Genomic DNA, 23,234 nt, shown 5'->3' on the forward strand with positions numbered 1-23,234 from the left:
TGCATAAAGAAACCAGTAGGTGGCGGTAATGCGCATGTTTGTTTGCCAACCGCCAATAAAACCAAATAGAAGAAGTAGAAGAAGAACGAGACCTGTTTCCGGTTTCCGGTTATACCGCAGTGCGTTCAAGAGGTGAGTTATTATTGTGTTATTTTATGAACTTATTTGTGATACCTTCTTTATATTGCATTGTTATGGTAAGATTGATCGAGGCATTTTACATAATCCCGTTTATATGATCCACTTCTATTGGAAAAAAATGTGATGTGTTGAGAATTAAAAAGATAGAACTTAATGTGTGTCAAGTGAGCTAACCGCTGCTAGGCTAACACTGAATGAATGGGCAACGCCACCTCTCCGTTGGTTTTTAATGGTTTCACTACTCTATACAGTTGCCCTTTTATTACATGTTTGACACGAAATGTTTCGGGTTTTATTATGTTATTCAAGAAGTTTAAATTTTAGGCTCGGATAGTCCAGAACTGGTCAGAATAAGTATTTCTATAGTACTGTACATGAATATGACTGTCTCCAGAGACCAGCCACCATGGATATCCGACCAAACCACACGATTTATATCAACAATATGAACGACAAAGTCAACAAGGATGGTGAGTTTCTTCATACTTTTTGCATAACATTGTCACCTCAAACAAGAGGATGTTCGAATTAACCCCCTCACGTCTTTGTATTGTTAACGGGTTAATGAATGTGATGTCTGCTCTTTGTCCATCCAATACTGGAGAGCGGATTCTCAACCTGTTCTTTTTATCGTTCTTCAGAGCTGAAGCGGTCGCTCTACGCCCTGTTTTCTCAGTTCGGTCAGATCGTCGACATCGTTGCAATGAAGACGTCCAAGATGCGCGGCCAGGCCTTTGTTGTGTTCAAAGAGCTGGCCGCCTCGACCAACGCCCTGCGACAACTACAGGGCTTCCCCTTCTACAACAAACCCATGGTGAGGTCCGACCCCAACCGGTTTACAATGACGCCTCAGGCTGACCACACACATACACACACACACACACACACACACTGGAGTGATTTATAATCACGAAACCATCTTCAGGATGGTCACTAAACCCCACTATGTCAGATCATTTTGGCATACATGCTTGAGAGACTGGTAACACCACAATGATCACGGCTATAGAAGCGATAGCTACACAAACGCCACAGCGCAAACTGTTGACCTGTCTCATTACCTGGTTAGACAGGCCGTTGACCAGTCTCACTACCTGGTTAGCCAGGCTGTTACCATGTCTCACTATCTGGTTAGATAGATATGTTACAATGTCTCACTACCTGGTGGTTAGCCAGGCTGTTACCATGTCTCACTACCTGGTGAGACGGGCTGTTGAGCTGTCTCACTGCCTGGTTGGACAAGCCGTTGACCTGTCTCACTACACAGGGTATGATAGCCTGATCCAATGATCCTGATTGTCTGTAATAGTGAAAGATAGTTTGCAACTCCACACCGGGCTGATCCTTGGTTTCTGATCCCAGCAATAAAGGCTATTATGGAGTTTGGTTTCTTACACTGTCCCCGTCCCTCTCTGCTCCCAGCGCATCCAGTATGCCAAGACCGACTCGGAGGTGATCGCAAAGATGAGGGGAACGTACGGAGACAAGGACAAGAAGAAGGACAAGAAGAAGAAGGGCCCTGAGGTGCTGACCAGCCTAGCCAAGAAGCCAGGGCCAGTGGTGAGTCCTCAGACCCACTGATCAGACATCGAAGAGACCCAATGACGCCCCTTTTGTTTCAATGGGTTTGAATTTGCTCTCTCAACTAGTGGGAAAGCAAACTACTGAGAACACGCACTGTTGATTCCTAATGTAGGATCTTGTCTTCAGAGAAATGAGCTGTCTGTGTCAATGAAACGTTAGCACTCAGACCACATACCAAGCCCAACAACGGCATACTATGTAATGCCGTTAGATGTATATATAAGCAGTGCACTTTTAGAGGTATGTAATGGGGATGAAGAGATGAACGACGTCCTTGGATTCAAACAATGTGATTTCTTGTTCCAGGCACTCACCCCGCAGACAAACAGCCCAGCTGCCCCGGTACGTCTCTCCTGATGGAGTATTTCTTCACTGCTCCTTCAGTTAGACCGAGTTTTAAACAATGCATTCATTATCAGTAAAACGTTACTGCTCCTATCTAGAAGAGCTTTCTTTAATTATAGTAATGGATCAATAAGAGCGTGGTATAGCGTATCGCCTGATGAGCGAGGTGTCATGCTGGCCTCGCCCTCATTCAGACCTCTAGTTTTACTCTCCTGGTCTCGACATGTGTGTGGAAGGGGTCTTGTTTTGGACCAGGTGTGTGGAAGCGGTCCTCTATAGAACCAGGTGTCTGAAGAGCTCCTCTATTGGAGCAGGTGTGTTGACAGGTGTGTGATGTTTCTCCAGGTACCGGACAATCCTCCCAACTACATCCTGTTCCTTAGCAACCTGCCGGAGGAGACCAATGAGATGATGCTGTCCATGCTCTTCAACCAGTAAGTGCTGGTCTCATAAGTTGTTGCGTACTTTGTATTGGCTTATTGTATGGCTATGGACCAGGTGAGGGCTCTATAGAGGAGTGCTGCTGCCCGACCGTCTCCTGGGCAAGTATTCACAACTAGACACCAGGAACATGTTAGGGTTTGTGTGAATACCACCATCTTTCTACCCCTGGTCTGGGGAGGGGGACCAACCCTGGCCTGGTGTGTAGGTGTGTGCCTGTAGGGTGAATGATTCTCACGGCTCCCCTTCTGGTCCTCAGGTTCCCGGGGTTCAAGGAGGTGCGCTTGGTTCCGGGGAAACACGACATCGCCTTTGTGGAGTTTGAGGGCGAGGCTCTGGCGGGCGTGGCTAAAGACGCCCTGCAGGGCTTCAGGATCACCGCCACCTGCGCCATGAAGATCACCTACGCCAAGAAGTAGTTTCCTGTACCTCCCGCGGGAGAGAGAGGAGGGGGAGACTTTGGGAGGGGAGGGGGGGGGGGGGGGGTGCGAGAGATGCTGAAAGGGTTCCTGGATTTCCGTTCAGATTTTTGTAAAAGTTGCGGATCGTCCTGGAGGTTTTTTTATTTTATTTGTATGGAGAGTCTTATTGTTGGACCATGAAAGGAGTTTGTTTTCTAATAAACGGTATTAAAAGACGTGCTGCCTCGTCTGTGGCCTGAGGGCAGGAGTTCCCCCGGGGATGATTGCCACCTTCAGTACCCTTTTACATGCACAGGGTAACCCGGTCACGCTAGTTACTATCCAGTTGAGGGATTAAGAGGGTCTGGGGGTGTTACTGCTGGGAGTCCTGGTGGGTCTAGCGGTGTTCATACTGGTCAGTTGACACCACTAGACCAACCAGATCTGGGGCCTAGGTTGAGTGTTTCTTTGACCAATCAAAATAACAACCACAAGACAACTGTTTCATTTAAATCTGTAATTACAAATCAAACTATTAGTATTCATGACGTAACAGGACAGCCACAAAAAAATATTCGGGAAGTATAGAGGAACCAGGAATAACTTCCTGCTCCTCAGGACGTCTTTTACAGGAACCAGGGATCACTACTTGCTCCTCAGGGAGTCCTGGGAATTGTTTTTGAGCTCTTCCGTTCCGCTGTCATCGGACCCGGCCGGGACGTAGTCTGAGTCATCGAACGCCTCATCACTGCTGTCATTAATGAAGCTATCTTCATACTCGTCCTCGTCTTCATCGTCCCCAGCCTGAGTGCTGGGTGCGGTCCTCGTGCTCCTCGCTGCAGACAGACGGGGAGACAGGCTTGACTTTGTTCTGAGGATTAATATGACCGTAACATACAGGGAGCTCTGCTCCTGGTGTCTGTGCTAACGACGTACCTGCCCTCCTGGAGTGTTTGAATTCCTTACGGTGCAGCGGGTTTTTTCTGCCACACAAAAACACGAGGGAATCACATCAGGGCCTACGATGCACATGTCTACAGCACAGAGGTCCTACAGTAAAGCTTTGGTCCAACTTTACAGATGTCTTACAGTAAAGATTTGGTCAAACTTTACAGATGTCCTACAGTAAAGATTTGATCCTACAGGAAACTGGTGTGGTCCTACAGTAAAGCTTTGGTCCAACTTTACAGATGTCATACAGTAAAGATTTGATCCTACACAAAACTGGTGTGGTCCTACAGTAAAGCTTTGGTCCAACTTTACAGATGTCATACAGTACAGTAAAGATTTGATCCTACAGTTATATTTTGGTCCAACAGTACAGATGTGGTCTGACAGTATCTCTCTGTACTGATGTGGTCAGTGCAGTGTCATACCGATAACAGTCGATGCCGTAGGGACATTCGGGAAGGTCCACTTCCTCCTCAGGCTCCTCCTCTTCCTGTTGGTAGTCGTGGTCACCGGGGTGACAACACTCCTGAAAGTGCAGCGGGTTCTTCCTGAGAAAAACACATGAGGTCGGAGGTCAGGGCCACTTCACAGCTTCCTGTGGATCTGCGGATCTGGGAGGCGTGGCCCATTCCCATGACAACGCAGGCGGGAAACTGATCAGTGATTGACATTTAAAACACCTTTGAATGCAACCAGGGGTTTACCTGGCGGTTTAACGGGGATAATCTGTATCTAAAGGCGCGTTCATGGTCCTGGTGTTAACGAGACGGCTCGCCAGTTCGGAAACTAAAAGTTCTTCACAGCATGGTTTTTTTATCTGTAAAAAACAGTCAGAACTAAAGAGAACTTGGTAGGATCAGTTTCAAGTTCGCACGCCTTTATTTCCTTGGAGCCTATCACCTACCATCCTTTTGCTATTCTTTATGAGGAGCACATACAGTATTGCCACTGTATGGAAGGCTATACTTGCCCTTATCTAGAGCTGGTTTACCAGTACAACGTTTAAAACTGAGCAAAGACAATGCCAACCGACGGTTACGGCAATCAACAGTAAAGAATGTGATACGGTGGTTGATTCTTTTATACTGAGTAAAACTTTCATGTTCCTCCATTTTCACCCGTCACTAGTTAACAATACGTCACCAACTGGGCAACTCTGTTATCAAAATCTGGCCCCAGTTGCCAAACGGAAGTAGAATCTTCAGAGCGTCATGAGGTGTCGTTCACAAGAACTTTCCGACGTCACGAAAATTATTTCCATATTAAGTCCCAGGGATCTGAACGCGCCATGTTATTCAATCTGCTGGTAACGAAACGTGCTGACACACGGTTGCTAGGCGATAACAGGTGATGCAGCGAGGCCAGCTGGAGGCGGAGTCTCACCTGTAGCACTCCGCCCCGTATGGACAGCGGGGTCTGGCGCTCCGGGAGGGGGCGTGGCCAGACCCCGCCCCTCCAGGGGCCGTGGACTTCCTGTCTGGTCTGACGTCACTTCTCGAAGCACCTTCATCACTCAGCCTGCCGCAGTCCTCCTCCCCCGGGCTGTTGCTATGGTGACGTAGGGGCAGGTCCTTGTCCGTCTGAGTGTTTTAGAAGAAAGTCAGACACGGTAACTATGGTGATTACAACAGGAAACTGGTCAAACGGTAGGCTACTCTTGCTCATTTGAATCCAAACTCTATTTCAAACAAATGAATGACACAGTTCTAATAAATATATATAGAATATTAATAATATAATGTTGATAGATAAACGTCATGCTCCTTTAAGACAAGGCTGTCCTGATTATAAAACGCTGAGCTGGAGGTCACTGGGGTCACCCAACTGCATCGCCGCTCATCTTCCTCATCCGCTTCCTCCTGGGGGCTGAGCCCGAAGAGTCCTCATCTCCGGGGTCCTCCGAGCTGTAGCCGCCTTTGGGACGCTCAGCTCGGCCTCGTTTTGTATTGTTTACTCTGGTCTCCTCCGAGCTGAGGCCCGCTCTGGTCTCCTCCGAGCTGAGGCTCGCTCTGGTCTCCTCCGAGCTGAGGCCCGCTCTGGTCTCCTCCGAGCTGAGGCCCGCTCTGGGCAGCTCCGAGCTGAGGCCCGCTCTGGGCAGCTCCGAGCTGAGGCCCGCTCTGGGCAGCTCCGAGCTGAGGCCCGCTCTGGGCAGCTCCGAGCTGAGGCCCGCTCTGGGCAGCTCTGAGCTGAGGCCCGCTCTGGTCCCCTCCGAGCTGAGGCCCGCTCTGGTCCCCTCCGAGCTGAGGCCCGCTCGGGTCTCCTCCGAACTGAGGCCCGCTCTGGTCCCCTCCGAGCTGAGGCCCGCTCTGGTCTCCTCCGAACTGAGGCCCGCTCTGGTCCCTTCAGCTCGGCTTCGTTTTCTCTTGTTAGCGGCTGGAACCGGCTGCTTGCTGCCGGCTCCTGATTGGCCTGTCAAAAAGAGAGAGCCTACTTGTATCCATAGCAACACACAAAGCAACATCCTGATGAGCTAAAACCAACCAACAGCAATACAATAAATTCTAATAACCAGTTATTATCACAAGACTAAACATTATAATAACCAGATATTACCAAAATACATTATAATAATTAGCCGTTATTATTAAGGTTAACATTAATTTTTAGAGCCGATGGGTTGAGGAGTTGGGTGTAGTTGGGAGTTAGGAGAGGCCCTATGCTTACCTTCCAGAGCAGCTCCAGCTGTCATCCAGGCAGGCAACACTCTCTTGGGTTTAGGAAGGAAGCCCCGCCCACTCTGCTCCTATTGGCCCAATACAAACAACCTTCATTAAAGCTCCAGTGAGCCCAGTGTTTTCAGATTATTTATATATTATATAATGAAATGATATGATGACGCAAAAAGTACACTCCAAGGTATGAACCTTTTCTTGCTGGAGCTTCAGTGACAGCCGCCTAGTGGGCGGGGCATCTTGTGTGGGTGTGACTTCCTGTGTGGGCGGGGCATCACACTCTGGACTGTGTGCAGCAGGAGGAGGGGTTCTACCGGTCAGTGCAGGAGGTGCCTGCTCTTGGCTACATCCAAGAGGAAGCGTCTCTTCATGTGGAGGAGAATCCCTCGCACCCGTGGGACCCTCATCTCCCTCCAGACCTCCGCTGGCACTGCGGCGACATCACAGAGGCCTCAGACAATGACATCACTCTCTGGGGCCTCCACACAAACATGACATCACACTCTTGGGGCCTCCCCACAAACATGACATCACACTCTTGGGGCCTCCACAGAAACATGACATCACACTCTTGGGGCATCCACAGAAACGTGACATCACACTCTTGGGGCCTCCACACAAACGTGACATCACACGCTTGGGGCCTCCACACAAACATGACATCACACTCTTGGGGCCTCCACAGAAACATGACATCACACTCTTGGGGCCTCCACAGAAACATGACATCACACTCTTTGGGCCTCCAAAGAAACATGACATCACACTCTTGGGGCCTCCACACAAACATGACATCACACTCTTGGGGCCTCCACAGAAACATGACATCACACTCTTGGGGCCTCCACAGAAACATGACATCACACTCTGGGGCCACAGACACAAACATGACCGATGACATCACAAAAAAGGATACCAACACAGGAGAAGTAGGAGCAGCAGGAGGAGGTGCGGTGGAGGAGGAGACAAGGGGGAGGGAGTGAGGAGCGGGAGGTCGAGACGAGGAAGAGGTGGAGGGGAGGGGGAAGAGGTGAGGAGGAGGAGGAGGAGGAGGAGGAGGAAGAGTAGGAGCTGAGCCAGAGCAGGAGGAGTACCTGGGCGTGAGGGGTTCTCCCCCCAGGGCCTCCACCCTGTATATGAAGCTCCCGGGCATCAGGGAGAAGAGCTCCCCGTGACTCAGCGGGTACCAGCGCTCTCTCTCCAGGGGCTGCGGGCGCTCCAGGGCGCCGCCCTGCAGGCTGAAGCAGGGGTTGACGTGGACCTGCACCCACATCACAATGGCAGAGAGACCACACGCCATTCATTAATCATAGGAGAACCAGACATGGTATATATAAGGTAATGTTAACCCCATGTTATGAGGTAACGTTAACTCCATGTTATGAGGTAATGTTAACTCCATGTTATGAGGTAATGTTAACTCCATGTTATGAGGTAATGTTAACTCCATGTTATGGGGTAATACCGGTTTCAGCCTGAGTCGTCCGTTCTGGTTCTCAAGGAGTCCATGTTGTCTGGACACCCTCTTGTCACTCACCTGGAACAAACACACACACACACACACACACACACACACACACACACACACACACACACACACACACACACACACACATTACAGCGACCTCTAGGGGCACCCCGTAGTAGACTAGGGAGGAGTGCAGGGGACCCTGTACAGATAGATATGATATAAATATATATAATATATATAGCCATGCTATACATATATATGGTATTATTTATATATATTTTATTATTCTATAAGTGAACTCACTCCAAGGAGGGGCCCCCGGCCCAGAACCGTCTCCCCCTCCGGCAGGTGGATGCGCCCCCCGCCGTCCAACCGGACAAGTTCATAACCCGCCATCCCGTACGGGTCAGCAGCCGTCAGCCCAGCTACGACAACAGCAATATGTGGGAGTGTGTACATTTCCAGTGTTTGGTATTTCGTATCGATTACAATACACAATACTAGGTTTAACGTCCAATTGCTTACTGTCCATGCCACAGCACTTTTCGTTTCAAACAATGATTACGTGGTAAAAAGTTATTCACGCCTACCTTAGCGGTTGTGATCCCGATAAACTACAGTTAAGTTTAGTAGAAACCCTGGCGATAGTAGTCCAACAAACTTCCTACATGTCTCTCAAGAAGCTTCAGAAACCTCTGAGTTACGCTAATCCCTGCTGAAATAGCGGGACACTGAGCGGTTAGATGTACGGCATTAACCTGGACACATTACTTTCGTGCCCTAGACCACAAGTTAATCCAACATTTAGCTATTAAAACACATTTCTATGTGTGTACAGAAACCTAGCCATGAGGCGCCATTGTTGTGCGCATGCGCGACCCAGTGACGTCACGCCTGTGTGGGTAAACAACATTTAAAAAGCATCAGCTGTGACAGGAAATAACTGAACGTGGGCTTTTGGACGCGAGGTAGGCATCAGATCGCCTTTTTATAATTGAACGAACATTAACGCTCATCCTCGTATCGTCCATGTTTTTTATTTAAAGTGAACGTAACGTTTTAATCGACATGACGTGGGTTAAACCCTGAACTACGCTGTAGTTGAGGGATTTGATTTCCAATTTCTCAAATAATAATTAGCTTACATAGGGTGCTGTGTGTGGATTACAGCGAACATTGCTCATAATATCTCCGAGTTATAATTAACAATTATTCGCCGAAGGCGAAGTGAATAGTGGGGAATAGCGAAGGGGCTATTACCCACTTTTCACGGATCCTGAGGTGAATAATTGTTTTACTACACGTGAACACTCCAAATATAAACAAGATAACACATTTCTTCCCGGGATATGTTTGTTTTTATTAGCAAACAAAGCGGGACAATTTGCGAAGAAAACTATATCCCGAGTCTGAGATCTCAATCATGCGATATTGCTCAATATCCCGAGATAGCGAACCAATAAAATTGCGCCATTTCAGGAGGTTCACGTGTAATGTGCGTTATTACCCTCCACCTTGTACCTTATACCTGTCCTAGGACCGGGTTCCAGGTCACCGTGACGTCATGGAGAGGAGGTCAACGTGTACGGGCGACCTGTCCCTGGGGGGGAAGGGCGGCCTCAGTGGGCAGGACTTTTCGGAGACTCTCCCCTGGGAGGTGAGCCAGAGCATCTTCGCCAGGCTGGACCCTCCCAGCCTTTGCTGCGCCACGCTCACCTGCCAGCGCTGGAGGTCCCTGATCCAGGGCTGCGACCTGCTCTGGAGGGGCGGCTGTCTGGAGGTCCGGGCCGTGTGCCAGAGGGAGGTGGACCGCGACCGCGGAGAAGGACTCTCCTGGAAGGTGAGGTCACAGGTCTCAGGTCAGCACAGGCACCGCTACAGACAACACCGTGTCACGTAGCTTTAACAGAGCAAAGCCGAGGCCTGCGGAGCGGTCAGGGCTTCAATAGGGTCCATTATGGACACAAAATTAAATTACGTTATTCTGCGTGTGCCCCAGACTGGCCGTAGGCTGGTCCAGCCGTGTCTATGTAATTACTTAAGGCATTTTTATCCATTCTCCTTGGACCTAGAGATACCTCCCTTCCTCTTTCTAATTGAAAGGCGTAAAGATATTTAGCCCTTGCATTGTCACTGTAGCCACTGAGTCTGAAACTGAGGCCATGCCAGTCCAGTAGTGACTTCTTAAATGTGTAGATTCCTTTAGCTGTCTTTCATTCCTGCAGACATGTCTAAGGACGTCTTTCCTTAGACCTACCCCCCCCCTACCCCCCCCCCCCCACCCTGAGTGTATTGCAAATTAATCAAATGATGGTCATCCTTTGTTGTTACTGCAACGTGAAGGTTTGTAATTATGGAATTTAGGCTTGGTAAACTGCCGTCTTTTATTCCAATAATAATGCTCTTAAATTAAATCAAATACTTTGTTGTCAGAAGATTCCTTCAATAAGTTATTCTTCATCAAAGTGTCTTTGTGTGTGTGCGTGTGTCTGTGTGAATGTGTCTGTGTGTGTGCGTACTTCTGTGCGCGTGTGTCTGTGTGCGTGTGCGTGCATCTGTGTGCGTGTTTGTGCGTGCATGTGTGTGTTTGTGTGTCTGTGTGTGTGTGCGTGCATGTGTGAGTGTGTGCGTGCATGTGCATGCGTCTGTGTGCCTGTGTGCATGCGTCTGCCTCTGTGTGTGTGTGTGTGTGTGTGTGTGTGTGTGTGTGTGTGGTGTGTGTGTGTGTGTGTGTGTGTGTGTGTGTGTGTGTGTGTGTGTGTGTGTGTGTGTGTGTGTGTGTGTGTGTGTGTGTGTGTGTGTGTGTGTGTGTGTGTGTGTGTGTGTGTGTGTGTGTGTGTGTGTGTGCGTGCGTGCGTGTGTGTGCCAGGTCACCCTGGTTAGGAACTACGTGGTCAGTCTGGTGAAGAGGGACTGGCTGGCGGGCCGCTACAGCAGCGTGCGCTCAGCCGAGGAGCTGCTGGGCCGCAGGATGTGCCCGCTGGACGTCCACGCCTGGGGCGAGATCCTGGAGGCGGAGCTCCAACGATGACCTTTCAGCTCTCAACCCACATGCCTCTTTACAGTTTTTCCTTCTGATAGATTTTTTAAATACCTTGACATGATGACAAGGGCTTCTTTGAAGCAGCGAAGAAGACACGTTGTATATTCTGTTTATACTGCCCTGTGTGTATGTGCATGTGTGTGCACGTGTTTTTTTGAGTCATAATAATAATAATGTGATATATGTGATAATGTGATACCTGAGACAAAATGGCCAGAGATTTTTTTTTTTTATGTAGATAATCACATTTTATTTTGTTCGCTTGAGTACCATGGTAAAGAAATTTTGTTTTAACCTGCTGTATTTATTTCATATGTTCTCCTGAATGAGCATCTAAATGCTTCTGGATCTAAAAATGTTTTCTTGTTATTTATTGTTCTATTAATAGGTTCTTATTACTATAACAGCCGAACCAAATCATTACGTCTGATTGGAAACGTGTAAGGTTTCCAAGCAATAAGAAAATCATGACCTCGGATATAGGTTACAAATGAGTAAATATGGACGTCGGAGATTAAACATCAACACCAAGCGACTACAGATGCGAATTATTGTAAAGATATAATCTGGTACGGTGGCTGTTTACGTTGTACGTGGTGCCTTTTTAATAATATATATTTTAAAAAACAAACATGTACCAGTTTACCAATCAGAGAAAATGAATTATATTCTGACGTAGCTCGGTTGTGTCTTGGTGAAGTATACTAGAGAGCCGTCAGTGGGCTCAGTATCAGATTGTTTGTGAGGGGTTCGATGATGAGGGGGATGGGAGAAGGGCGGCTGCGCGGCTGTTGTTTCTGACGTCACTACCTCTGCGCTCCTGCGGGCCGTCTCAGCATCGCTGCACCGCAACGCTTTAATACACGACCGTTAAAGTACGCGACCATGGACGACCTACCGCCAATTCTCAACATCTCCATTTGTCTCAAGATCCAGCCCAACGAGGGCCCTGTGTTCTTCAAGGTGGACGGGACGCGCTTCGGTCAGACGCGGACCATCAAGCTGCTCACGGGCTCCAAATACAAGATCGAGGTGGTGCTGAAACCCGGGAAGGCGGAGGCTACGTAATGACAACCCTTGGTTTAATATTCTACCTTTATATTCACATTCTCTACCGTTATATTCACCTTCAACACCTTATATCTGACGCTACACGACCAGCCCGATGGACGGCTGTCAGGTCCGGTGGAGGCCTAATATGTGGTCCTGTATTTCATATCATGGCTCTATCTTTCAGTAGGCCTAGCAATACATATATCTATAGCCTAGGCTGTAGGCGTATCATAACCAGATCCAAAGAATCGTTCGATATCAAGCGATATCAATAAATAAATACAGAGATAGCGTCCGGGCTGTCATCGACACCATTCAATAAATCATTCACACAAGATGAGCTGTCAGTCACAGGGACGACCTGCCGTTGCAAGGGTGGTCCGACCCAACATGGGACACGTTCAGGTGTACTGGGTCAGTGGCGGAACATATTTTTACTGTGCCTCCCCCCCCCCGTGCAGAAGTCCGCCTGCCCCCTCCCATTGGATATGATTTATTACAAATTAAATATCCATCTACATTAAACAGATGATATTCTATAAATACATAACATTTTTCTATGTATTTTTATTATTACATTATAATAAATAATAATTGATATGCATTTGCTATCTTTGTATATATATATCTGATGGTTGAGATTGCACTTAACCGAATAGCATTACATGACTAATCAGACGCTACCAATTAATGTTATTGTGTAGCATCTCTTAAAAGCAGCAGATCTCAAACTACGGGTTCGACCACAAATTGGTCGCGATCTAGTCAGAGCCGGGTGGTGGCCGGGAACACAATGAATCCCCCAGAGGGGGGGTCCTCTGACTAATCAGAGGACCCCCAGAGGTGGTTTTTGGGTCAGCCGCTGTTCTGAGTGTCCCTTCCCTCTCCCCCCAAACAGCAACATGAACATCGGGGGGGTGATCTTCCCCCTGGAGCTCCAGGCCCAGGAGGGGGACCAGGAGGTAGGGAACAAGATGGTCTACCACGGCCAGTACGACACAGAGGGGGTCCCCCACACAAAGAGTGGAGACCGACAGCCCATCCAGGTCAGCATCGAGGTAAGACCTGTCGCCAGTCCTCCCACCGGGGGGGCCTGGGGGATTCTACCGTCATAGTGACATGACGCTCGTACATTCAAATGTTAACTTCTAATGTTATACTTTAACGTGATAATGTTCCAATATGTTATATTCTTATATGTTATATTATTTTAACGTGTTATATTCTAAATTCCTGATCTCCTCTCCATAGTTCCCCAAGGCCGGTCAGTTCGAGACCGTGTGGCAGGTGAAGTTCTACAACTACTACAAGAGGGAACACTGCCAGTTCGGGAACAAGTTCAGCGACATCGAATACGAGTGCAAGCCCAACGAGACGCGGACCCTGATGTGGATCAACAAGGAGATCTTCAACTGAGCCTCCGGCGGGACGCCGGCCTGCCGGGGAACCAGAGAGACCAGGAACAACACTGCTTTCAGAACAAGAGCCGTCTCCCATGCTGGTTTCTCGCGGAGCGGATGTAACCAGGCATGAGCAGTCGAACCAGAACACTTTTTACATCAATCAGCAGCTTTGATGGGACATACCAATATACGGCTGCAGGCTGACCTAGAGCCGTCCTAGACCCCCCCCCCCCTGGACCACCTTTAGACCCCCCCTAGATCACCCCTAGACTTCCCGTAGGCAACTCATAGACCACCCCTAGATCAGGCTGGAAGGCATACCAGTTGAACCTGTGTACCTGTGTATGGCACAGACAGAGAGAGAGAGAGTGAGAGAGAGAGAGAGAGAGAGCGAGAGAGAGAGAGAGAGAGAGAGAAAACTAATCGTGAAGGTGTGTTTGGTATTGCGTTGGTGTGTGTGTGTGTGTGTGCGTGCGTGCATATGGCATGATTAACCACATGAGTGTCTGTTTGTGTATATTTAGGTGTTCATCAGTCATTTGTTCTGGACGTCTGTGATAACTCTTCGGTGGTTTCGGTGCATGGTTGGATTCATTTTGCCAAAAGCGGTTTTGTGTCTTATGATGTTCTCCGATCTAGTTTTGTTATGTATTGAGCAGGAAACCAATGTGAATAAACCTGATGAATACACAGAGCCTGTCAATGGTTGCACAATACAGAAAAAAAAGAAGTCTATGAATCGCTCAAGAGAGGAAAACCATGACATTTTTTTTAAGGGTCAAACCGCAGGAGCCTATAAAGACAGTGAAATAAAGACAGTAGGCTAAACGGCGGGTTGAAGAATGGTAAGAATGATTATAAAAGTTAAAGTTAAATAGAAAACAAGGGAAATATTAGGTTATATCTATAACTATATAGATATATAACCTAATGTTTCTATTTAACTTTAACTTAATATATATATATTATATTATATTATTTATATATATATATATATTAGAGAGAAGTAGGCTATGTAAATGAGAAAGAGCGAGAGAGAGTACCCGGATGCACCTCTCCTTAGCTCCTCCTCCGCCTCCTCTTTCAGCCGTCAACCTATCTCTCTATTACGGTGCCTGTTGCAGTGTTCTCGCCTTCCCCTTTTCGCTCTGTCTCCGTGGAGGTGAATGTGATCGTGGATAGGAAAGTCAGATTCTAGTCTTGCTAGTTGCACAGATACAGGTGCGACCCTTTCTAATAAAGTTAATTTCTCCGGGAATTAGACGAGACCACGACCTCAGTATGGTAAGGACAATCTCTTTATAATACTGAGGCGAAATCAAGTTGTATTGTACTTGGAGTCAAAACGGGTTTATTTACGATCTCCTTCCGTTTTTCTTAATAGCAACCTGAAGCTAGCCGTTAGCCCGTCTGATAGCATAGTAAACCTAGCAGTACAGGCCAGTTCCGTTTAGTGGTCAAATATAATCCGTTTTATCTTCTAATCAAACTGCTGACGAACAACTATGTTCCTATGCAAATATTCATAATATGTCATCATATGTACTGGCTGCTAACGAAGGAAACATTTCCACATTGATAGGCGAACATTGTGTTATACTGCGTTGCCACTCGGTTTAAGCATTAAACATCTCCAAATGTTTCCTCATTTCGCAACGTAACGTTACAAGTAACGTAACGATGAAATGCTCAACGTAACATTGTGCTTAACGTAAACACGTGCATTGCAACAATTTGCTTAACGTAACGCTGCAACGCACAACGTAATATTGTGTTGAGGCTTTAACGCACAATGTAACAATTTGCCTGACGTAACGCTTTACCGTTGGAAAGATGGATAACGTTACAGCTACAAACCCACCATATACATTTGAGAATTATTTGATTCAACGTTGAAATTGAAATAAATATCAAGTATAAAAGCACACAATCAGTTTACCTCTCAGCGTTAATGCAGACAACATGCCGATATCATATTTATTAAATTCATTAAGAGTTAATTATATGTTACCATGTTACCAAAGACATGTTACCATACACCATCCCAGTATTAACACAATGCATATTTATTGACGCAACAGTCTAACTGAAGAATATCACATCATTTTACGGTCAGAAAATGCAATCTATTCATTGCAGTTAATGCTTATTATTATTATTATTATTATTATTATTATTATTATTATTATTATTATGTTCTATTATATGATACTCAACTAAGCAGTGTCAAAACAAAGCTAACAAAATGCAATTTGCATCATATATAATTTGGTAGCATATTATTCTGAACCTCTCAAGAATAGTATTTTACTAGACTTTTAGCACTAACTAGATTAGGGTTATTAGAAGTAATGAGCATATCTACAGAATGTGCAAATGGAATATTTAAAAGATGGAGCATGTTATGAGCAGAGAGCTTGGAAGCGGCGTTATTGTGACCAAATCTACCCCTCTCAGAAGCCTGATCTCGTACATTCATGGGCTGCATTTTTAATTGATGCGCATATTATGCATGACGCAGTTTGGCATACTACAGTGTGTACTGTTCTCTGTCCTATAAGATTGCGAGCCAAAAGTAGGCATTGTCACAGATTTTACTGAACGGCCCTATTTGGTGACGACACGCCACAAACCCACCATTTTTATATTTATCCCGTCAGTGCGTTATATGTTGTATTCCAAAACAAAGCATTACGGGTGGTCCTCGCACGACTAACAAGACATTTCACCCCACTAACACCTGGAGAAAAGGGTGACCCATCGCTGAGCTCTGGGGGTCCTTGAAGGAGGGGCGGCGCCGATCTTTGACTATGTGGTCAACAGAGAAATGGGGTTTGGGCTTCCCCAAACACCACCTCCATGATGCATTATTAACCCCATCCCTCCCTTGGCCCGGAGACGCATGGATCGTCTTCCTGTCACATGTTAAATTGTTTTGCCGTAATGGACAATTCACGTAAGAGCCACAGGGAAGAGTTGAGAGAGTTCGGGACGGACACTTAGCATACGTCCGCGGACCCGTAGCACATGACTGCGGACACTTGGCATACGAATGTGGAGACTAAGCATAAGACCGCGGGCGGGAATCAAACCTGCGTCGCTACGAGGCCCTTCTGCCACAAAGCTAGTGGTTGAGTCCTACGGTTACTGGTGACACAATCAATACACAGCAACAAATGAAGAGTGAGGACAAGCAACCCATTTGTCCCAAACCTAGCCCTGTTTGTAACGTAAGAGCGCACCGTCCCAGTGTTCTTCTGATCCGTACCCCACATGCCCCTCCAAAGCCACTTCCAGTCACATGCTCAAGGAGGAGCAGAAGGTTAGGATGTCTGCAGGTGGATTCATATGGGGTTGGAAGGAACCCACAACCCTTTGTCCCATCCTGAACGATGGGATAATATCCCTCCTGTAGGTCTCGATAGATTTGAAATGCAATCTATATTGGTGTTTACTCCCAGACAAAATGGCGGGTGTGTGACCAGATGAAAGCCACCACCTTCAACTTGTGTGTTGCTGCTGCAGTGTGTGTGTGTGTGTGTGTGTGTGTGGTGCTCAGTTGAACAGGTCAAACCTCCCCCGCACATAACACACCGCTGTGCCTGCTGCTGGTCATCAACACCAGGGGAAAGATTGCATGTGGTCCCACGGCGACGCAGTAAACAAACGCAGGACCACATTGTAACCTACTGACCTCACCGTGTCGGAGGGCAGCTCCACAGCCAATGGCAACATGCTAATTAAGAGTTTTTGGTGTACTGCGCACACTGTCCATCTCTCTAGGTCCCCACTCTGAGACTAGCTGGCCTTCATTCTGTTCTTCTCTCATCCTCCTCTCCTGCAGGGAAATGAAGCCAGCTACCCTCTGGAGATGTGTACTCATTGTGAGTATCCTGTTAATTATCTCACCTCCTCCATCCACATCTTCATGCATCACACCTCAGCCTCAAATGCCAAGTAGGACACGTAGGGTTGCTGGGCGACGAAAATAAACAAGTCCAGATCTCTCTCACTCTCTCTCACTCTCTCTCTCACCTGCTGTCCAGCGGTTAGCTATTGCAGTATCAGGCTGTTAGCCTGGTGGGCGGTATCAGGCTGTTAGCCTGGTGGGCGGTATCAGGCTGTTAGCCTGGTGGGCGGTATCAGGCTGTTAGCCTGGTGGGCGGTATCAGGCTGTTAGCCTGGTGGGCGGTATCAGGCTGTTAGCCTGGTGGGCGGTATCAGGCTGTTAGCCTGGTGGGCGGTATCAGGCTGTTAGCCTGGTGGGCGGTATCAGGCTGTTAGCCTGGCGGGCGGTATCAGGCTGTTAGCCTGGCGGGCGGTATCAGGCTGTTAGCCTGGCGGGCGGTATCAGGCTGTTAGCCTGGCGGGCGGTATCAGGCTGTTAGCCTGGCGGGCGGTATCAGGCTGTTAGCCTGGCGGGCGGTATCAGGCTGTTAGCCTGGCGGGCGGTATCAGGCTGTTAGCCTGGCGGGCGGTATCAGGCTGTTAGCCTGGTGGGCGGTATCAGGCTGTTAGCCTGGTGGGCGGTATCAGGCTGTTAGCCTGGTGGGCGGTATCAGGCTGTTAGCCTGGTGGGCGGTATCAGGTGGTTAGCCTGGTGGGCGGTATCAGGTGGTTAGCCTGGTGGGCTGTTAGCCTGGCGGGCGGTATCAGGCTGTTAGCCTGGCGGGCGGTATCAGGCTGTTAGCCTGGTGGGTGGGCGGTATCAGGCCGTTAGCCTGGCGGGCGGTATCAGGCTGTTAGCCTGGTGGGCGGGCGGTATCAGGCTGTTAGCCTGGTGGGCTGTTAGCCTGGCGGGCGGTATCAGGCTGTTAGCCTGGCGGGCGGTATCAGGCTGTTAGCCTGGTGGGCGGGCGGTATCAGGCTGTTAGCCTGGTGGGCGGGCGGTATCAGGCTGTTAGCCTGGTGGGCGGTTAGCTAGGTGGGCAGTATCAGGCGGTTAGCCTGGTGGGAGGTTAGTTGTCCTGCGGTACTGACAGATTGCACAGGTCCTGGTGTTTTTTCAGCACCCAGTCAGAGGGTACAAACTGATCTGTGTCATATGATCAGTAAGTGGGACACAAACAGGTGTGTCTGGCCCTTACTTATGCATGGCCAGCTTGTACCTCTCCAAATGAAGCCAGACAACAGCATACCAATATCAGTGTGAAAGAGTCTAGTGCTCCATCTAGTGGGGGCAGTAGGTCATTCATTCAGCAAATGCTTTTATCCAGTTTCCCTTAGCTGCATGTCACTAAGGAGCAGGTAGGGGTAGGGCATCTGGCTCAAAGATGCGTACGGATAGACTGCAGACCTTAGGGATTGAAGCTTTCAGCTAGGAAAGGTTTGACTTAACTACGTGGTTAGGTTAACCCCAGGCGGTGGGGGGGGGGGGGGGGGGGGGGGGTCGGGCTGACCGTCTTTGAAGGGAGCTTTCCTAGCTTAGAGGATCAGTAGAGCAGTGCACCAGAGCTCCACAATAGGTCAGGGCACATGGTCTGTGTTCTTTAAGGTCTTCAACGCTACTCAAGGTTACTGAGGGTTTTCTGGTACGCTGGGCAGAGGCTGACAAGTCAAGACTTGACATTAAACATTAGCCTACATGAATAAGTCTGACAGCAGATCTGGAGCAAGACAGGCATTATAGTATTGTTATGTTATAATTTTGTAAAGAGATAAACTGATCCAATATTGGAGCTCTGATTGTGATTATGATTATTTGTAATCAATCCAACAGTAAGGATCCAAACTTTTTCAATGTGGGCTAATTCTGGGCTAGCCCTGACTGCTGACCCCTGACCCAGACTTCATTATCAGTGCTGTAGGCTCTAGGGCCCAGGTAGCCCCTTAGAGAGATGACTTCTTACACACTCACTCGGGCACACAAACGCTCGCACTAGGACTGTGAAATTATTCAATTTTTTATCGCACCTTCGATTTTTGGGTCTCCGAATCTTTTTTGTTACATTTTTCATAGAAATAACAAAACAGCTGGATTCATATTTGTACATTATTTTCAAAATCTACATACATTTTTGTGTATTTTTTTAAGGGAAAATTTGTGTTTTTTGGAGAGAATGCTGAATAAATGCATCATTTTTTCATAACAAAAATAATCGTGATCATGACCTTTTCCATAATCAAGCAGCCCTAGCACGCACACCGGGTACATTTTGCCCAAAATAAACATAATATGAATCTGTCTCTCCCCCTTCAGTTGACCCAGATGAGATCAAGCGGCTGGGGAAACGTTTCAAGAAGCTGGACCTGGACAACTCTGGCTCCCTGAGTGTGGAAGAGTTCATGTCCTTACCTGAGCTCCAGCAGAACCCGCTGGTCCAGAGGGTCATCGAGATATTTGACACTGACGGCAACGGGGAGGTGGACTTCAAAGGTCGGTCTGAGTTGAGCTGTAATGACCTCGAGGCTGGACCCACCAGTCTCTCATTTGGTCTGTCGGTAGGGACCTGGAGACTGATCGGTCCAGGGTCTCACCTAGTCTGTCTGTAGGGACCTGGAGACTGGATGGTCCAGTCTCTCATTTGGTCTGTCTGTAGGGACCTGGAGACTGGTGGGTCCTGGGTCTCACCTGGTCTGTCTGTAGGGACCTGGAGACTGGTGGGTCCTGGGTCTCACCTGGTCTGTCTGTAGGGACCTGGAGACTGGTGGGTCCTGGGTCTCATCTGGTATCTGTCTCTCCTCAGAATTCATCGAAGGGGTCTCCCAGTTCAGCGTGAAGGGGGACAAGGAGCAGAAGTTACGCTGTGAGTCTGTCAATCCATCCCTCATCCCTCCCCCCTCATCCCTCCCCCTCTCATCCCTTCATCTCTCATCCCTCCCCGTCTCATCCCTCCCCGTCTCATCCCTCCCCCTCTATCTCTCATCCCTCCCCCTCTCATCTCTCATCCCTTCATCTCTCATCCCTCCCCGTCTCATCCCTCCCCCTTCATCTCTCATCCCTCCCCGTCTCATCCCTCCCCCTCTCATCTCTCATCCCTCCCCCTCTCATCTCTCATCGCTTCATCTCTCATCCCTCCCTCTCTCATCTCTCGCCCTCATCCCTCCCTCTCTCATCCCTCCCCCTCTCATTCCAACCTTTCTCATCTCTCCCTCTCTCATCTCTCCCTCTCTCATCCCTCCCCCTCTCATCCCTCCCTCTCTCATCCCTCCCCCTCTCATTCCAACCTCTCTCATCCCTTCATCTCCCCGGTCCGCAAAGCAGTGATGATGAGGAGGAGGAGGAGGATGATGATGATGATGATGATGATGATGATGATGATGACGTGAGGTGATGGTGTCTCCCAGTCGCCTTCAGGATCTACGACATGGACAAGGACGGCTACATCTCCAACGGGGAGCTGTTCCAGGTGCTGAAGATGATGGTGGGCAACAACCTGAAGGACACGCAGCTGCAGCAGATCGTGGACAAGACCATCATCAACGCCGACAAGGACGGAGACGGACGCATCTCCTTCAGAGAGTTTTGCTCCGTGAGTCCCCTCCATCACCTCATCCACCACCACCACCACCCTGACACTGCATCCACCACCACGCTGACAATACAACCACCACCACCACCACCATCACCACCACCATCACCACACCGCCACAACCACCACCACACTGACAATACAACCACCATCACCACACCGCCACAACCACGCTGAAGACAACCTCGCCACATCCACCAGCCCCACACTGACTACACCCTCACCTAATCCAAGACACCATCGTCAACATACACCATCACTACGGCAACTACACTCTCCGCATACACATCACAACGGAAACTAAACCGTCACCACTTACACCTTCACCACGCCGACCACGCCATCACCACGTACACCATCACCACGGCAACTACTCTGTTGCCGCACATACCATCGTCACCGCAACTTCCCTGTAACCAAATACACAATCATCATCACCTCGACGACAAGGCTGTCACCGCAGCAACAACGGCTCCAGAAGCCATATTAACAAAGCAGCACTTTAATCCTCCTCCTCTTCTGCTACCCTGCCAGGTGGTCGGAGGTCTGGACATCCACAAGAAGATGGTGGTGGACGTGTGATGGAGCTGCCTGCATCTACATCACCATCACCACTTCCTGTTTGGAAGTCATTCCAGTACCACCCAGGTGGTTACTGCAAGGGGAGGGGCTTATCACATGTCTGTTTACACTGCGGGGGGTGGGGGGGCTGGAGATAGTTTTCTATATATACGTGTGCGTGCGTGTGTGTGTGCGTGTGCGTGTGTGTGTGTGTTTATTTTTTTTCACACACATATTTCTGTAAGTGTTTACTTTAGGGACGTGTAAACTGGTGTATATTTATTGTAAAGTATATTTTCTGGGACTTGAGGAGGCTGCTGTGACGTGTCATTATGTACTTGATCTGAACGCACAGCAACCGCTGGCACCAAGCTAACTGGTATAAAGCTGCTAGCACCAAGCTAACGGCTATATAGCTGCTGGCACTGGACAAGATGCTATACAGCTGCTGGCCCTAGGCTTACTGCTATATAGCTGCCAGCAGCGGCTAAGCTGCGAGCACCACGCATATGGCTAGCTGCTAGCATCTAGCTTGATTCTAGCACTTGCTAGAGCTACCAACAACAGGCTACTGTTTCTATCACTGCTCTGTCTAATGTACCAATCATTCTATCTTGCTGATTAATCAATGAGTTGCTAATCAACATGTATATCTGATACATTTGTCAATCAGTTACAAAACAACATATCTAGCTTCTACATTCATCTGCTTTAATATCTGGGTAAGAAGTAGCTAGTGTGTTGCTTGGTAAAAAGTGCTTCTTGGCAGCAGCTGGCATGCTAATTGTTTAGCAGCAGCTGGCATGCTATTTGTTTAGCAGCAGCTACCATGCTTTATGTTTAGCAGCAGCTAGCATGCAACTTGGTTAACAGCAGTTAGCATGTTGCTTGGCTAGGCAGCAACGAGCATGCTACTCGGCTAGGTAGCAACAGCAAAGCCCATTTCAATTTGGAACTTGGCTCATTTGGTTTTTCCTCACCTACCAGATAAATATGAATCTAGGCGTGCTTTTGTATTTTTCTACATGTTTAGAAGTAAGTACTCATTCAGAATGCAGAGGTGGAACTATTGTCCATGTGTTACTTGATAGAAGGCAAAGTTATTGATTAGAAGATGTGGTGATTTAGGTAAGCATTTGAACAGATCAGAAGGCAATTTCTGCCTGCACAAATTTAACCCTGAAATTAAACATTATTCCCCAGATGGTTTGTGATCAAGTGTTCACGCAAACTTTACAAAATATTACAACAGACGTCCAGTTGACAGTTCTTACTCTTTAAGTTGTTCACACATCGATAAGGGTTCCAATACAAACCATAACAACACCTACAATATGTTTTGTGTATGTTGCCAAACAGAAGTGAATGTTTAAACGTGTAAATAGGTAAAAAATAAATAAAAATAAACATGCTCCAGGTGTACTGCTTTTGTGTCGATATGTTGCCATGACGACAGCAATGCTTCCGCACTTATTAGGTCGATCTTAAATGTGATCTTTCAATGAAATGTTGTCAAAGGTATTTTAAACCGTTATGAATAAACAAACTACGTTCTTACTACTATTTTGAGCAGATTCCCTTTTTACTGGATTGAAAACTAGAAGTTGCAATAGCCACGCCCCTGCTGAACCACAGCGTTCTACTTCGTGCAGATGAATAATTAGTAGGCAAGTAGTAGCAGTCAGTGGGTTTCATT

General features: G+C 48.0%; 5 protein-coding genes across 7 annotated transcripts; 4 read left to right on the plus strand and 1 right to left on the minus strand.

The window, feature by feature from the left end:
* The first annotated feature begins 101 nt into the window (after positions 1-101).
* snrpb2 (small nuclear ribonucleoprotein polypeptide B2) lies at positions 102-3,148 on the plus strand. The gene is made up of 7 exons (XM_060048007.1): positions 102-132; positions 536-611; positions 783-955; positions 1,564-1,701; positions 2,032-2,067; positions 2,416-2,504; positions 2,771-3,148. The coding sequence occupies exons 2-7, from the start codon at positions 548-550 to the stop codon at positions 2,928-2,930; spliced, it is 660 nt and encodes a 219-aa protein (XP_059903990.1). The 5' UTR covers positions 102-132; positions 536-547; the 3' UTR covers positions 2,931-3,148.
* A 266-nt stretch (positions 3,149-3,414) lies between these two features.
* aplf (aprataxin and PNKP like factor) lies at positions 3,415-8,737 on the minus strand. 2 transcript variants are annotated; one of them, XM_060047993.1, is made up of 11 exons: positions 8,597-8,737; positions 8,310-8,431; positions 8,001-8,072; positions 7,630-7,796; positions 6,728-6,965; positions 6,528-6,606; positions 5,689-6,272; positions 5,247-5,452; positions 4,289-4,411; positions 3,849-3,895; positions 3,415-3,748 (listed from the first exon to the last, which is right to left on the minus strand). In XM_060047993.1, exons 2-11 carry the CDS (start codon positions 8,400-8,402, stop codon positions 3,558-3,560), a joined length of 1,800 nt encoding a protein of 599 aa, XP_059903976.1. In that variant the 5' UTR covers positions 8,403-8,431; positions 8,597-8,737; the 3' UTR covers positions 3,415-3,557. The 2 variants fall into 2 exon arrangements, with proteins under 2 accessions (XP_059903976.1, XP_059903975.1); XM_060047992.1 differs by having other exon boundaries at positions 8,310-8,434; positions 8,597-8,736.
* Positions 8,738-8,856: 119 nt separating this feature from the next.
* LOC132454561 (F-box only protein 48) lies at positions 8,857-11,584 on the plus strand. 2 transcript variants are annotated; one of them, XM_060048010.1, is made up of 3 exons: positions 8,857-8,974; positions 9,544-9,846; positions 10,876-11,584. In XM_060048010.1, the coding sequence occupies exons 2-3, from the start codon at positions 9,571-9,573 to the stop codon at positions 11,035-11,037; spliced, it is 438 nt and encodes a 145-aa protein (XP_059903993.1). In that variant the 5' UTR covers positions 8,857-8,974; positions 9,544-9,570; the 3' UTR covers positions 11,038-11,584. The 2 variants fall into 2 exon arrangements, with proteins under 2 accessions (XP_059903993.1, XP_059903995.1); XM_060048012.1 differs by having other exon boundaries at positions 8,893-8,974; positions 9,557-9,846.
* Positions 11,585-11,727: 143 nt separating this feature from the next.
* On the plus strand, positions 11,728-14,197 carry cnrip1a (cannabinoid receptor interacting protein 1a). Its single transcript, XM_060048008.1, has 3 exons — positions 11,728-12,113; positions 13,001-13,160; positions 13,354-14,197. The coding sequence occupies exons 1-3, from the start codon at positions 11,935-11,937 to the stop codon at positions 13,516-13,518; spliced, it is 504 nt and encodes a 167-aa protein (XP_059903991.1). The 5' UTR covers positions 11,728-11,934; the 3' UTR covers positions 13,519-14,197.
* A 360-nt stretch (positions 14,198-14,557) lies between these two features.
* On the plus strand, positions 14,558-23,021 carry ppp3r1b (protein phosphatase 3 (formerly 2B), regulatory s1ubunit B, alpha isoform, b). Its single transcript, XM_060048019.1, has 6 exons — positions 14,558-14,789; positions 17,350-17,389; positions 19,705-19,881; positions 20,192-20,251; positions 20,793-20,977; positions 21,512-23,021. The coding sequence occupies exons 1-6, from the start codon at positions 14,787-14,789 to the stop codon at positions 21,557-21,559; spliced, it is 513 nt and encodes a 170-aa protein (XP_059904002.1). The 5' UTR covers positions 14,558-14,786; the 3' UTR covers positions 21,560-23,021.
* Positions 23,022-23,234: the final 213 nt, after the last annotated feature.

This window comes from Gadus macrocephalus, chromosome 3 (genome assembly GCF_031168955.1).
Source record: "Gadus macrocephalus chromosome 3, ASM3116895v1".
Taxonomy (NCBI): domain Eukaryota; kingdom Metazoa; phylum Chordata; class Actinopteri; order Gadiformes; family Gadidae; genus Gadus; species Gadus macrocephalus.

What these genes read in the sequence shown, in the direction of transcription:
- snrpb2 (XM_060048007.1), top strand. Translation starts at nt 548, where the DNA reads ATGGATATCCGACCAAACCACACGATTTATATCAACAATATGAACGAC. An exon ending in CGACAAAGTCAACAAGGATG is followed by an intron (nt 612 to 782) that starts GTGAGTTTCTTC and finishes ATCGTTCTTCAG; the next exon opens with AGCTGAAGCGGTCGCTCTAC. An exon ending in CAAACAGCCCAGCTGCCCCG is followed by an intron (nt 2,068 to 2,415) that starts GTACGTCTCTCC and finishes ATGTTTCTCCAG; the next exon opens with GTACCGGACAATCCTCCCAA.
- aplf (XM_060047993.1), bottom strand. Translation starts at nt 8,402, where the DNA reads ATGGCGGGTTATGAACTTGTCCGGTTGGACGGCGGGGGGCGCATCCAC. An exon ending in GCCGGGGGCCCCTCCTTGGA is followed by an intron (nt 8,073 to 8,309) that starts GTGAGTTCACTT and finishes TGTTTGTTCCAG; the next exon opens with GTGAGTGACAAGAGGGTGTC. An exon ending in GACGACTCAGGCTGAAACCG is followed by an intron (nt 7,797 to 8,000) that starts GTATTACCCCAT and finishes ATGTGGGTGCAG; the next exon opens with GTCCACGTCAACCCCTGCTT.
- LOC132454561 (XM_060048010.1), top strand. Translation starts at nt 9,571, where the DNA reads ATGGAGAGGAGGTCAACGTGTACGGGCGACCTGTCCCTGGGGGGGAAG. An exon ending in GAGAAGGACTCTCCTGGAAG is followed by an intron (nt 9,847 to 10,875) that starts GTGAGGTCACAG and finishes TGTGTGTGCCAG; the next exon opens with GTCACCCTGGTTAGGAACTA.
- cnrip1a (XM_060048008.1), top strand. Translation starts at nt 11,935, where the DNA reads ATGGACGACCTACCGCCAATTCTCAACATCTCCATTTGTCTCAAGATC. An exon ending in CCCGGGAAGGCGGAGGCTAC is followed by an intron (nt 12,114 to 13,000) that starts GTAATGACAACC and finishes CCCCCCAAACAG; the next exon opens with CAACATGAACATCGGGGGGG. An exon ending in CCATCCAGGTCAGCATCGAG is followed by an intron (nt 13,161 to 13,353) that starts GTAAGACCTGTC and finishes TCCTCTCCATAG; the next exon opens with TTCCCCAAGGCCGGTCAGTT.
- ppp3r1b (XM_060048019.1), top strand. An exon ending in TCTGGAGATGTGTACTCATT is followed by an intron (nt 17,390 to 19,704) that starts GTGAGTATCCTG and finishes CTCCCCCTTCAG; the next exon opens with TTGACCCAGATGAGATCAAG. An exon ending in CAAGGAGCAGAAGTTACGCT is followed by an intron (nt 20,252 to 20,792) that starts GTGAGTCTGTCA and finishes GGTGTCTCCCAG; the next exon opens with TCGCCTTCAGGATCTACGAC.